Source organism: Protobothrops mucrosquamatus, unplaced genomic scaffold, assembly GCF_001527695.2.
Source record: "Protobothrops mucrosquamatus isolate PMUCROS unplaced genomic scaffold, P.Mucros_1.0 scaffold3457, whole genome shotgun sequence".
Classification (NCBI taxonomy): Eukaryota; Metazoa; Chordata; class Lepidosauria; order Squamata; family Viperidae; genus Protobothrops; species Protobothrops mucrosquamatus.
The window spans coordinates 37394-51258 of record NW_015389435.1 but is presented as its reverse complement, the minus strand read 5'-3'; the positions used below and the strand labels follow the sequence as shown (position 1 = coordinate 51258).

At 35.8% G+C, this 13865-nt stretch overlaps 1 protein-coding gene across 1 annotated transcript in view; it reads right to left on the bottom strand.

Annotated features, from left to right (window-relative positions):
* Nucleotides 1–4343: 4343 nt before the first annotated feature.
* PHF21A (PHD finger protein 21A) overlaps nt 4344–13865 on the bottom strand; it is a gene marked incomplete at its 5' end in the record, with an annotated part of 40012 nt that continues 30490 nt past the window's right edge. The window contains 4 exons of the mRNA XM_015827041.1: nt 4344–6565; nt 8783–8886; nt 9715–9790; nt 11810–11965. Of these exons, the coding sequence (XP_015682527.1) occupies nt 6311–6565; nt 8783–8886; nt 9715–9790; nt 11810–11965 (591 nt within the window). The remainder of the gene's footprint in view (nt 6566–8782; nt 8887–9714; nt 9791–11809; nt 11966–13865) is intronic.

The following is a 13865-nucleotide window of genomic DNA, read 5'->3' as shown; positions in this document are numbered from 1 at the left end:
AATTCATGACCTGTTAGCAGGGATATAAGCTCTCATCTTCTATGACAAACAAAACTTGAGACAATAGATTTTATTGTTTTATTTAGTAAAATGTTAAATAAATACAAATTGATCATTTAGTCTGTACCCTCTTTTTCTTCCCAGTTTAATAGACTGAAAACTAGACACGACGTTACCAAACCCACAAGGGAGTGGAAGGCTACAGAAAGAAGGCAGCAAAGAGACTGAAAAATCATTATGAGCACCAGGCTATTTCTTTTTTATCTTAATCTCCCTCAAAAAAAGCAAAAGCAAAACCCTTGGCTAAACCAAGTCATGTATCTGTATACCATTCACAGGGTGACCATCTGTGAAACTGAGGTTGCACCCAATTCATGTAAATAAAGTCTTACAAACGATATAAGAGCTGGGTTGCAGAGGCAGTACAAGTGTAGTTGAGTTTAGTTGGAACATACATTGGAGAAGGTAAGGTATGGAGTGGCCAACTGCTGGCTGCATGAGGCTGTGTGTTCCTGAATGTGATTCCAAAGTTGGATATGCAAGGCTGGAGACTTACTGCTGGAAAAGCAAAAATGGAGTTTTCCGTGAGGTCAGCCACTTTTTTTTATCACAAACCAATTACTGTAAGGAGTCCTGTTCCAATTATCAAAAAATTGTGTTATAAGCAATTGAATCATGTCTTAAAATAAAGATACACAGGTGATTCATAAGGAAGTCAGCAGGAATATCTCTATAACTGCAAAACTGAATAAATTACAAAATAAGATACAAATTAGTGTAACATTAAATACATCATGTGTACTTGACAAGGAAGCCTAAATAAATTAGCATTTAACTCCTTTTTTTAACTAAACCAAGAGTTTCCTACTTAAGATACCAAAATTTCAGCCCTGTCTTAATTCCTATTGGAATTAATTCATGCCTAATATTCATAATACAAATTAGCGCTAATGAGATTTTTCCTTGGTGTTTTAAGGCAGGGGTCCCCAACCCCCGGTCTGTGGACCGGTACCGGGCCGCAGCATGCCAGGGCCGCACAAACAAGCAAAGCCCCTTCTGTGGGATGCAGACAGCACATAAAGCCACGCCCCCTCGAGTCCGCGGAAAAACCTCTCCACATAACTGGTCCCTGGTGCCCAAAAGGTTGGGGACCTCTGTTTTAAGAGATACAATCATGAAGGGGGTACCTCATTCTCCAAGACCTACCTTTATTCCACAACAAGAGTAGAACAGTTAACAGAAAAGTTTGGTGTACTCCTTACTGAAGTATCAGATTCTCAGAACAAGACCCTTCACAGTGATCCAACTACCATGTTCCTGACATCAAGGCTGATATGTAAGTATATAGCTTACAAAATACAAAAATCACCGAGATATTGGAGAAGAAGGGAAATAAAGATAAGAACTCATCAAGCATTTCCAAAGAGCACTGTTTCTATATCTAAATAACGTAGATAGCAGATGTAACACCCCAAACTTTGCTTTTATTGCCTTCAATATGTAGAGGGAAATTTGCAAAGGAAAGACTCCTTTGTGATATTAAATCGGGGTTCTAAATTGCATGGAAAGCCTTTATTGGGTAGAGGAGCATCTCAGCAATCTTCTACACATAAAGAATGGTGAAAAAGGATTACAGAAGAGAGACACACTGCTTCCTTCCAAGTGTTTAACGTTTTGTGAATATTTGAAGACAGTTATTTACAATTCTAGTGGAATAGAATTGACTCCTTGGCAGGGTTCATACTTCACGCTAAACCAAATCTTGCTGAGTAAATCATAATGTCTGATTTGTATACAGTAAGCCAAAGCCACATTATGGCTTACATGTGATGTGTAACTCCAAACATTCATTTTAAAGATCTTGTACTTTACAAAGGAGACCTTAGATAAACTGAGGTAGAATAAGGGTTGGAGACAGGGAGATATTTAATGCTAAATACTTATTTCAGTAACAATGATTTTTAAAAATGGAAGAGCTGTGTAGAGCTACCCTAAAAATGGAAAGGCATCTACATAAGACAACAGCCAGTTATTATCCATTCTTAGAGATGCAATACATTTATCAATATTTGAACAACATTACAGAACCTTAAGGTCTCTCATGATCACCTGTTAATGGGAAGACACATTGGGAAAGAACTAGGCCACTCTGCTTTTGTGTTCAACTATATCACATTGGTAGAGCCCAGGAATTAGCGTAACTTCATAACTTATGTACAAAAACTACATAAATCAGTTGGAGGAAGGAATCAACCCCCCTTTTTATGAGGCATTTGTGTTTTTTCTGAACCAAATTCACTAGTGGGACCTTCTTGCTTTCACTTATTGTCAGAGCTGAGCTTTTTTTGTGGGGGGGGGAGGAAATAAACAACTATAAAGAGGAACAAAATTTGTAATTCTAGGATTTGTAGCGGAGGGTCATACATTAACTATACACTGTAATTCTGAATTGATCAGAGCACCTGTCTTAAGTAGGAACTTTTAAAAAAAGAAAAGATTGTAGAATGACTAAGAATGCTTTGCTATGTGTTCACATTTTAAAGGAAATCAATGGATTAAAGAGGATCAAAATCTTAAAATAAAGGGGAATCACAATGTTAAGCAATGGGGAAGCATGCTGCTGGCCTACAGCTGCATCACAAATCTGCGTTTGCACAATTATTTGATACAATTTTCCAATAGATTAACTGCACCAAGTCCCACAATGGACCAGCCCATCTAATCAATTCTTTCATTTTTTTACAATATAAATCAAAATATTTTTTTTAACTCCAAACTACTTCCTCACATGTTCACAGTGAATTCCATGATATACAGCACCACACATTTATAAGAAAATGTATTGTGATATATTGATACAGCTGACAAGATATAAACAGCCAATGTGGCACTGAGCAGAGGCTGTAGAAAATTGAGGAGGAGGAGGAGAAAACCAAGACTAATTGCAAGCCACTAGCATAAGCATGGTTTCTCTTTTCTAATGATGTTTCTGAATATTTCTCTGACATAGTGCTGACATGAAGTGTTATCAGAAACACTGAACTTGGTAATTCTAGCTAATAAAATAATTTACAATGACAATCTTATCTAACAAAAAATCTTTTCTGTGGTTCCCTTTTATTTTGAGAGCAATCCCTTGCATTGAAGAAAATCTAACATCCATTAGATCATTGCACATTTTTTTTTGTTCAATAAAACAAATATTTATCCATTCTGTAAATATGGAAGAATCCTCCTATAAAGTCCAAATTTTATTTTATATTTTGTGCTGTATTTTCAAAACTCAAATCTATGAACAACATTTTGTTTCTGGATACTGAGAATTCAGAATAGCCTGCTAATGATTGTTTTCCTCTCTTTCCCTTCATCTTAACTGGTTACAATTCTAGGCCAGGAGATGCAAAGAAAAGTATGCATGTATAAAATTGCAGAATGATAAACTGACAACAGCCTTATTCATAATATCAAATAGTGCTGGGTGACAATCTTACTAGTCAGAAGACAAAAGATTTACATCCAAAACAGATTTCCAATACATGGGAGACTTGCCTCAAGAAATCATATCCTTCATACAATATGAAACTGGAACCCAACACTTTTTTATGCTTCTTTATAAACAAGTTACCCTTCCTTTCTGAGGCAGACTCAAAATGTTGTTATTCACAATTTACAACATACAGAGAATAACTTCCCATGGGGTCACTGTTTCAGCCTTTAAGTCACATTTAGCAGGAAGAGTAGTTCTGCATTTATTCCACTTCCCTGTAAAGGACAGGAAGTGACCGTGGCCACTATACTTCAGTCAATTCGAAGTGAACTCATGATCCAGGGACCCAGCAAATGGGAATAAACTAATATTTGAGATCTTGTTCGCTGTCATCAGCAGAGAAAACTGGCCAATTTCATTCATTCCTTTTTCCCAAAAAGGTGTCTAAACCTAAAAGGGCTAAAAGCTTGTCAACTCATCATACATGTAATCTTGCTTGCTAAAACATCCCAGGCAGGCAACAATATCAAAATGGTTTATTAAATGGTTGGCTTACTAAGACACAAAATTTACAAACTTGTGATTCTAGTAATATTTGCTCTGTGCATTCTTGTGATAATATTGTATACTCAGAGCAGCTGTCAATCTGATTGGCTGTCTTTCATTTATACCCATTAATGACATATAATCTTTGGAAATATGCTAGCTTCACTACAAAATATCAAGAGTTGACAGTAAAGCCTGACATTTCAAATGTAAAGCAAGTTCTGATTGACAGGATTTTTTTTATTTTTCACTAATTAACTTGAGAATGAACGATCAGTTGCTGGGCTCTAAAAGTAAGAAGCCTAATTAAAAATGACTAAAGCTTCAGGGACAAGAATGGAAGCCACAAGAAAAACAGAACTGCTACAATAACTAGCGAACTTGAAATGAATGTACAAATAAAGTGCATAATGATGCATAGATCTTTAATGTAGAATAAGCGCACCTGTACCACTAGTGATTAGCAGAAATAAGAGTTCTGCTAACATGTATCCAGATAATGTTTGGGTCCACATTGTCATGATTTAGTGACATGAGTTCTGCCACAAAAAACATGTTGGGTGATTGCACTGATATATACAAAACTGGCTATTTCAAGCTTACAGATTTGATGTCCAGCATCAGCCTTTTGATCATTGCAGGATTAGTTTGACAATTATCTTAAAAAGTAAGATAAAGAAGTGTTATCCCTCAGCTTAGGTGCTATATTGCAATAGAATAAAAATGATTAATGCTGTCAATGCTATTCTCTGTGCTTTTACAGAGAGAAAAAATCCCCTTAGTTTAAAAAAATGGTTTCAGCTCAGATTCAGTTTTAATTGTGAAGGCTATTTCAATGGCATGACAATATCAAGATATCCACCCCAAGGCATTTTCAAACTGAAACCACAGCATTATGGCAATACCAGAAATAAAATCTGTTTTTTTTTCTTTTTAAAAAAAATCTAAGTACACAGAATTTACTCCAGTTCTGACACCTTTTTAATAGAAATCACTTGTTTAGGAAACAAATAGCACTTTTTGTAATTTTTTACAATGTTTCTTACCTTGATCTTATTTTAAGTAACACTAGGAAGACCTCAATATCTTTTTTCTTTTTTTAATTTAAAAAAAGTTGTTTTTCCCCAGATACAAAGATTTGCCCTTGCATAAAAAACAGTGCCCAAAACGATGACACACGGACTCACAACGACTCACTGTATCTCACTGACACTATTACTTCTAATCTATACCATGCAAGGTCCCATCTACCTTTTTATTGGACTGTCAGCCTGAAAAAAAAAAAGAGTTTTTTTCTATTCCTTACATTTGTAACCCAAAGAGAAAGGAACGAAGGAAACAGGCATTTTACCTATTTGGGCAATACATTAGGGACATGTGTTGTGCTGTTTGGGATACTGTTTTTGCTGGACAAATGTACCAAAAAGAGAAAAAAAAATTCTTTTCACTCATGGCCTGCTTTATAAAAATGCAGGCTGATCATATTAGTCTCCTTCCCTACCTCAGTAAAAGCTTCCTTCTTAATGTAGCAACTAAATCAACAATGCATTTTATTTGCATCTGAATATATTTTCTGAATGCATTAAGAGAGAGAAAGTGGGGGGGAGGGACGACAACCCAAAGCTGCCAGTCTAGTAATCTTCAGCCTTTTGGATACTTACTGAAAAATCCTTCCTGATCCTTTGTTGTGTTTTTCTGAAAAAAACAGTGGTAAATACTGCTTACTAGATAAAAGTTTTTATCCCCTCCCCCATCCCCCTTTTAAGATACTAGGATTTGTTAATTCTTATTTTTGCATTTTTGGTTTAGTAGTATGGACAATTTAGAAACAGAAAAAGCCCGCAGGCTCTTTGGATTTGAAGTTCCCCTAGCTAAACAAAAACTGGCCTATAGATAAGATCTGAAACCTGCTGCTCCCTGCTCCCTACCCCCAAATAAAAATAAAAAAACAAACCTATAGTGGCTGTGGAGGCTGCTGCAGGCACACTCTGGTGTAAAATATAGAGAGTAAATATCTTATTTAACTTGGCATGGTGCTGGCTAAGAACCTCCAGCTGGCACTATTCATGTAACATGGTCCAAACTTTGCACGTACACACAGAATAAGAAGGATCAATTGGCAAACTTGGTGCCGCCCGGCACGAGCATCTTCATACTCTTTCTGGAACTAAAGAGTTTCTTGTATTTTCCAGAAGAAATCCATTTCCTTTTCTAGAGGGTCTGTTATGTTCTTCTGCTTTGCTGCCATCTCCTCAGGCTCCTTCTTATTGTGCTCTGTTATTTAGTCTCATTGCCCTTCTTACAGTTCACCATGCAGCTCTGGGAGGGGGAAGAGGCTGGGGCGGAGGTGGCCGCTGTCACGTTACTGGCGGAGTCCGTGCCATTGGAGATGGCTGCTGAACTGCCCTCAGAGTTTATGGATTTGGAAAGGTTGATGCCTTGGATGAGGCGAATTAACTGTTTTACCTTCTCCAACGAACTGTGCATTTCCTTCTGTTTTGCCAGGATTGTGTTCTTCATTTCCATACATTTCTGAAGTGAATCAGAACATTAATCTTAGTGAGTACATTGCTAAAAAAAGCCTGAACTAATACAAATAAAGAAGGCAAAATGTGAAAATGGTATGCAAAACAAACTGCATTTAGCTCAAATGGACTTACATTTATAGAAATATCTTTTTTTTAAAAAAAGAAACATTTTTGCTTGCGTGTAGCTCTGTGTACATCTGATTTAAAGTTATGTTTGTGCTATACTGTAGATAACAATAGAAAGATACTGTACTTAGTAATGTGAAATAATCAGTTGTGGATTCTCAGTTTTAAAAAGCAAGTTAAACACTGAAATATTCCCTTTGAATAGCTGAAATTTCTTTCTGTCCGTCTATGACATATTTCTGATTTACCATACACACACCTTGATTCAACAGGAACAATCTGTGCAAGAAAATAAATTTCTATACAAAAGCTGCAAAGATAGCATATGATGCATATTTCTATATTATGTCTAATCACTAGATGAACAGCAAGTCCATTATGACTATGATAGTTATCTGTTTTGGAGAGTAGAAGAGGTACAGTCTAAATTTGTGTGGCTAGTACAAGAATACTTTGCAGTATATCTCTGGTTTAGAACATAAACTGATTTTCTTCTCACAAGTTTCATAGAAAGGGAAATAACAAAACTGATAATTTGAGCTGCCAGAAATGGCAACAAATACTTTATATATTTGGTTTTTTAAAAATAACTCATATAATCGTCCATCTTATGTACCATAGCCCTGGGTATCTCACAGAACATAAACAGTCTAACTACAAACCATTGGAAGACTTGAAAGAGTGGGTACAGACTGTCATGAAGAAAATGTATGTGAATGCTAGGAATCAACGACTTGCTGGTACATAACTAATCAATCAATTTAACCAGAGTCTAATCAAGGTTCCTTGTATGTGAAACCAGTGTGTTTTCTTGAAATGGAGTGGGCTTCAAGAGATGTTAAAATAAATAGAATGTGAAAAATGACTGTCTTTGAGCCTACAAAGTTCTTATTAGCTAATTAGATATCTTCCCTCTTCTCCAGGAACTCAAGGCAGCTTTTATTTATCTCCATAAAATAGACTGGGATGAGACCAAAGGACTGGCCAAAAATCATACTGGAATTTTCCATGATTAATTGCAAACAACTAGTTTTTTAAAAATATAAAAAAGACTAGTAAAATTGGAATTTGTATTAATATGGCTACTTTTTTTTAAAAAAAATGAAAATATATCCTTTTCATTTATACATTTAGAAATTAATTCAAATATGATACAATTTTAATATGGAGAAAGAGTGGAAATATTAAAATATCAATGCTCTTACCCAGTGCCAAGATCTAGATGGAAGGCTGCAAGTAAACCCTAGCAAGACTAAGTGGCTGTGGGTTTTGTGTACTCCAAGATCTGGTAAGTTACCATCTTTAACTTTGGATGAGGTTATGTTGGGAGTACAGTACAAAGAATATGGAATAGGTACAAACTCAGGCTGTGCCCCAAAATGCCTTTATTGGTTTCAGCATAAGAAGCATTTTACAGAAAAGAAATGGTGGGCCAAGAGAAATGGTTAACATATCAAGATTTGCTGGTACAAAAACATGGAGAGCTTAAATGAAGTTAAGAGATCAATTTACTGCAAGGGATTTAGTATGCAATGGTTTTCACATGTACAATTAAGAGACTTAATATAGATAAAAAGTAATTGAAATTGAAAAACATAAAAAAGAATTTGAAACTGAATTGTATACAAGTAACAAATATGTGATTGCTGAAATGTATAAACTTTGCTGAGATTGAAAGAAAAGAACAAATTACAGAGTGCATGATAAATGCAAGTGAGTTGTCAAGCACCCGAATTGCGATTTGGGTTGAAATCAGGGGTCCTTGGTGCTCTCTAAGCTTGGTTGTTTTCTTGCAGACATTTCATTACCCAAACTAGGTAACATCATCAGTGCTAGTAAGGAGTGTTGTTTGCTGTCAGTTTATATTCTAGTGGCTTGCCCTGCCAGTGTTGGTGGGGGTGGTCTTGGTGGTTCTTTGGTTGGGCTGTTTAGTGCTAGCTAAACAGTTCTTTGATTGGGTTATTGCTCAGAGAGCACAAGGACCCCTCATCTCCAGATTGATATGAGGTAAAAAAAATAAATCCTCTTTTCATGGTTCTTAGTGAAAAGCAAAGAGGTATAAACAAATGATTACCTGGCAATGGTTAATACTTACTGTTATAGAATTGCTGAGTTGTTTGACTTTCTGTTCTAATTGTTCCCTTTCCTGCTTTAAATCTGAACTCCATTTTAATAATTTCTGTTTTTCCTCTTCTTTTGCTGTGGAAAAGAGGTTATTAGTTGTACTATATAGATATGCTCTCTCATCAATTTTTTTTACACTGGACCACCATTCAATGGCTGTGATTGCGATGCTGCATTATTCCTGATGTTGCAGATGGATTCACTAGTGTTTACGAGCAAGTCCTGAAGTTACAAATATTGCAGCACCACGGCAGTCGTTCGCCCTTACAAGCAACTTGAGTGGCACTGCAACATTCACCCTATTTCCTCCCCCCACTCCTCCCAACTGCTTCCCCCTCCCTTCCTGCTGCGCCAAACTCACTTACCTTACAAAAATCCTCTCTGCCGCGGTTTCTTTCCCTTTGAAGGAGAGGAGAGTCGGCGTGGAAGTGTTTTTTGCACCGAGAATGGAAGTTTCTGGAGTCTGTGATCTCGCGCAAGTGTTTGAAGTTGCGCCAAATCACGGATCTCAGAGACTTTCATTCTCTATGCAAAAGGTGCCTGTCTCCTGCTCCTGCCCCCAACTCCTTTCTGCCTGACAGCAAGCCTGAAGCCAGCTGAATCCGGCGTGGCAGGAAGGGAGGGGGAAGCGGTATCTTAGTGGCTCGGGGAGATCTTGGGGGCCTGTTCCATCACTAGGCCCTCCATGGCCTTCCCCACCCTGAGATACCTCATGTTTTCTTAACGAGCCGCATGCATTTTAACGAGCAAGAGAGTGATCTCGCTAAAGGAACGAGATTCACTCTACGAGTTTTTTGAGTTATGAGTGGAATGGGCAGGCTCCATTACACTCGTAACTCGAGGACTACCTGTAGAATAAACATTCTGATCATTTTTCCCAAAAAAATCAAGCCAAAGACTTACCTGTTTTGTATGCAATATATGAATGAACAATTGCTAAAGTCCCTGGCCATGGAATTGCTTCTTCTTTCTTCAGCATCTGAAAGAAAGAAGGGTGAACATTTGGCTGACATATTCTACTTCTAGGGAAGATTCTTGATATAGCCGTTAAAATCATTCTCAATATGTACATTCATAGTTGTCTTCTTAGAATTGTTGTATAAAGTTAAACAACTTTAACTTCTTATAAGATTTATTGCTAGGCCCACTCCTGCATAAGAAGTTGGATTGGGATGGCAGGAAGTAGAAGGTTCACTAAAGAAAAGAAATGAGCAAGGGTATATCTAAGCACTAAAAGCACCTGGTTGCATAGTGGGTGTAAATTCTGCTAATGAATGCACAATTCACAAACCAAATAAAATAAATGTACTAAAATGATATATAATTGTGTTTTGAGGAAAATAGAGGGATGGAAGATATAGCCCTGCTGCTATGAAGTTGTTAAAGGAGCTTAGATTATTGCCACTCCAGAGGCCTCTAAATAAGGACACATATTTTAAATACTATGAATTATAAAACATTCATAAAATAACAAAACAGTAGCAGGCTGGCAGGAATTGTGTTATTAAACATTAACCCATAAGTGCCTATGATAGTGACAAGCCTGCTTTGCCTGACTCAACAACAGCTCTGCCAAGGAAGACAGATTTTTTTTTTCCAAAATAAGTAACTAAATGCAATTGGAATATTGGTTAAATTTCTTAACAAAGCATTATTTAGGTGGAAAAAGACATCAAAACTCTCCCCAAGGGAGTAATCATTTCATTTACTGCATGCAAAAAAAACCTCCTCCACAAGCTTCTGAAAAGCCCTTAAAAGTATTAACAGTATGAAATACTCTTTTGTTTTTTACTCCCACAAAGGGGGCCAGCTAAATCACAGCCTCAGCAATTTTATACATTCCTGAGAATCTACAAACCTTTCCTGCTGTGAATTATAAAAAAAAAACGAACTGGAATGAAAAGGCAACATATATCTTATCTTACATTTTCAGTAAAGAGGATAATGACTTTCTGACTCACAAACTGCTGTTGTAAGTAGCTCAAATACCAAATGCACTGGATTTTCAGAAAGAAAGTAACATTACAATATATGAAAATGTTTTTTGTCATGGTGTTACATCTAACCGCTGTCATCGTGTGGATATTAATTTGGCAGTCACTCGGAAGGGTGGCCCTTGTTGCTGTGATACCAACTCTTGGAAAACTGTCTCCCTAGTCACAAAGCTTGCAATGATCTCACAGCACTTTCATTTTTCCATGTAATACTTGTTTTTGTTTTTAAAAGCTATTATTATTTTGTTATTATGTACATATTTTAACCTGTGTATATTGCTTGGAAGTTTACTGCACACAGACACTATTTAAATTTATAAATGAATAGTGATGAATCTCTTAAACTGAAGTAGCAAATAGAGAAGGGAGTTTAGACACATCTGGATATCACAATCACTCTTTATTGATCTTCTTCATACCATAATGGGATATATATTTGCTTGCAAACCCAGCTATTTCTTTGCAGAGCCAAATCCCACATGAAAGACTGAAAGAAAAACTGACAAGTGTTTGGGGAAGTATTGGACATTTTGGTACGTGAGTCTCCCATAAATGTCCTTTGTTGTGAGATTATAGTGTTATGTCTGATTATATAGATTTCTTTAACTGGCTTGGAAATAATGGATTTTCTGACATACAAATTAAAACTTTAATGTAGGTGGAGAGGGGAGAAATAGTTATGAATAATGATGCAAGAGATAATTTATAGGTCAAAAAAAGATTTTGTCAATGTTTCTGACTTTGCGTCTGACAACTAACCATAGTATTATGTTATGACATAATAATGGCAGAAAAAATCCTGCAATGTAGAAAACAAAGGCAACCTTATTAAGGAATAAGCTAAGAGCTGCAAAATTCATTTAATTTAGGAATGCCTAATGATTTCTAGATAAGCTATGTTTTATAGGCCAGTTCTTCTAACTCTACGTAAACCAAATGAAAACTTTTTTTTATCTGCTACAGACAACCCTTTTTGGTGCCTACTCTTTTGTGTGAAACAATACCTGGTCTTGACATTTGGGACAAATCCACATGCCCTTAGGGATAGTTTTCAGAGGTGGGTCTAGACAGTCCAAGTGATATACACGTGAGCATGTGTCACACATAAGTAGCTGGCCACTTTTCCTGCAAACACTGCAAAAATCTTCATGGATATCACCCTATAAAATAAAGGAAAACAGGGAGAAAGGTTTTTTTTTAAAAAAAAAATATTTGCAATCTATATTAAAAATTAAAGTAAAGTGTATGCATGAGAGAATCCTATGTAAGAAAGAAAACTACCCAAAGTATAACTTGTTCCATGTTCATCGTAAAAATTATTATGAAAATTTGCTACATAGTTTAAGATATACCACTTTTTCTAGTAGACTTGTCAAGCAAGAACATTATTTCTTTTGTTTCTATTGTTTATGAATTCAGTCCAAAGACAGATCTATCTGTTTCTAGTTTAATTAATCTGGGATATCAGTAAAAGAGCAACCAAAACAGATCTCTGTGATAAATACTTCTCAGCTGAAATATGTGAAGTTGCTAGACTAGAGTTACTGTGTTAATTCATGGATACCTTTATATCACAGACATTTTAATTTTAGCATATTATACAAATATAAAGATTAAAAGAAGTCAAAACAGTATGATTTATGTTGTTTGCTTAGCTAGTATTCTATGACTATCACTAAGTATTTTGCATCTTATGATTTATGATGAAGTGTTGTATTTTATGATTTATGATGAATGTATTTTCATGTTGTTTATGATCATGATTATCACTATTACTTTTATGTACACTGAGAGCTTATGCACCTGAAACAAATTCCTTGTGTGTCCAGCTACTCTTGGCCAATAAAGAATTCTATTCTAAAATAACAAGGTAAGAAGAGTGGAAAGGATATTACTATACAATATTCTTTTTGATGAGCTGAAGGCAATTCTGACAAGTTGCTACAACTTTCTAAAATTCTACCAATTTAGAAGTAAATAGTAAGATCTGTAAAAGTAGCCTATTCTCTATAAAATATGGCATTCCATAGGAACTTGAATAGTGGTAAATGAGCTGATTCACAGCTTGCAAACTGGTTCTGAATTATATAAGCTATTTCACATTATCCTTAAAACAATGGTAGGCTACCTTTATTATGAGTAATGTATTAAATAATGACAGAGAATCAACCATTTGGGAGATGGGATTACTCCCAAGCATTGGCTAATTAATTAAACTTTTTAACTACATGAAAATCAATGCTTCATACTCTGTAGGTAACATCTTTAATTTCCAGCACGAGTATGCTATCTTGACCTATGAATTATCTGGTTCCACAAATACAATGCAGCAAATGAGTGATGAATTCCTAGGGCTCAATTTAAGTAAGAAATATTGGGGATGAGAGATTAAGTTTAAAAAAAACCTCTCAGGCCTATCCCTGATCTCCCCTAACCCCAATTTTATCCAATTGATCACAGTTGAGGCCAAAAGTTCCATTGCTAAGCAACACTGTTGTTAAGTGAGTTTTGTTCCATTTTATAACCCTTCTTGCCACATTTGTTAAGTAAATCACCACAGTTGTTAGAAACATGGGCGTTAAGTGAATCAGACTTCCCCTTTGCTTGCCAGAGGGTCGCAAAAGGGGATCACATGACACTGCAAGCATCATAAATACATGCCAATTGCCAAGCATCCAAATTTTGACCATGTGATTATAGGGATGCTGCAACTGTCATTTTTTTTCCAGTGCCATTGTAACTTCAAACGGTCACTAAACGAATGGTTTTAAATCAAGGACTACCTCTACATAAAATCAGTTTCACAAAAATTAAGGGAGGTTGGGCAGGGTTCAAATGATAGGGGAATCAGTACTCTTAACTTGTACAGTCATGTGAAAAAACACATAAACCCACATAAAGTGTTTTCTTTTTTAATATTTAGTATTATTATTTTAATCTTCATTCAAACAGTATATAAAAGTGATGTGACTGAACAAAAAAGCTATGAAAACTGTTTTTGCATTCATTTATTCAACAACAAAAAACCGGATATACCATTTCTTTCTGTGGAAAAAACAA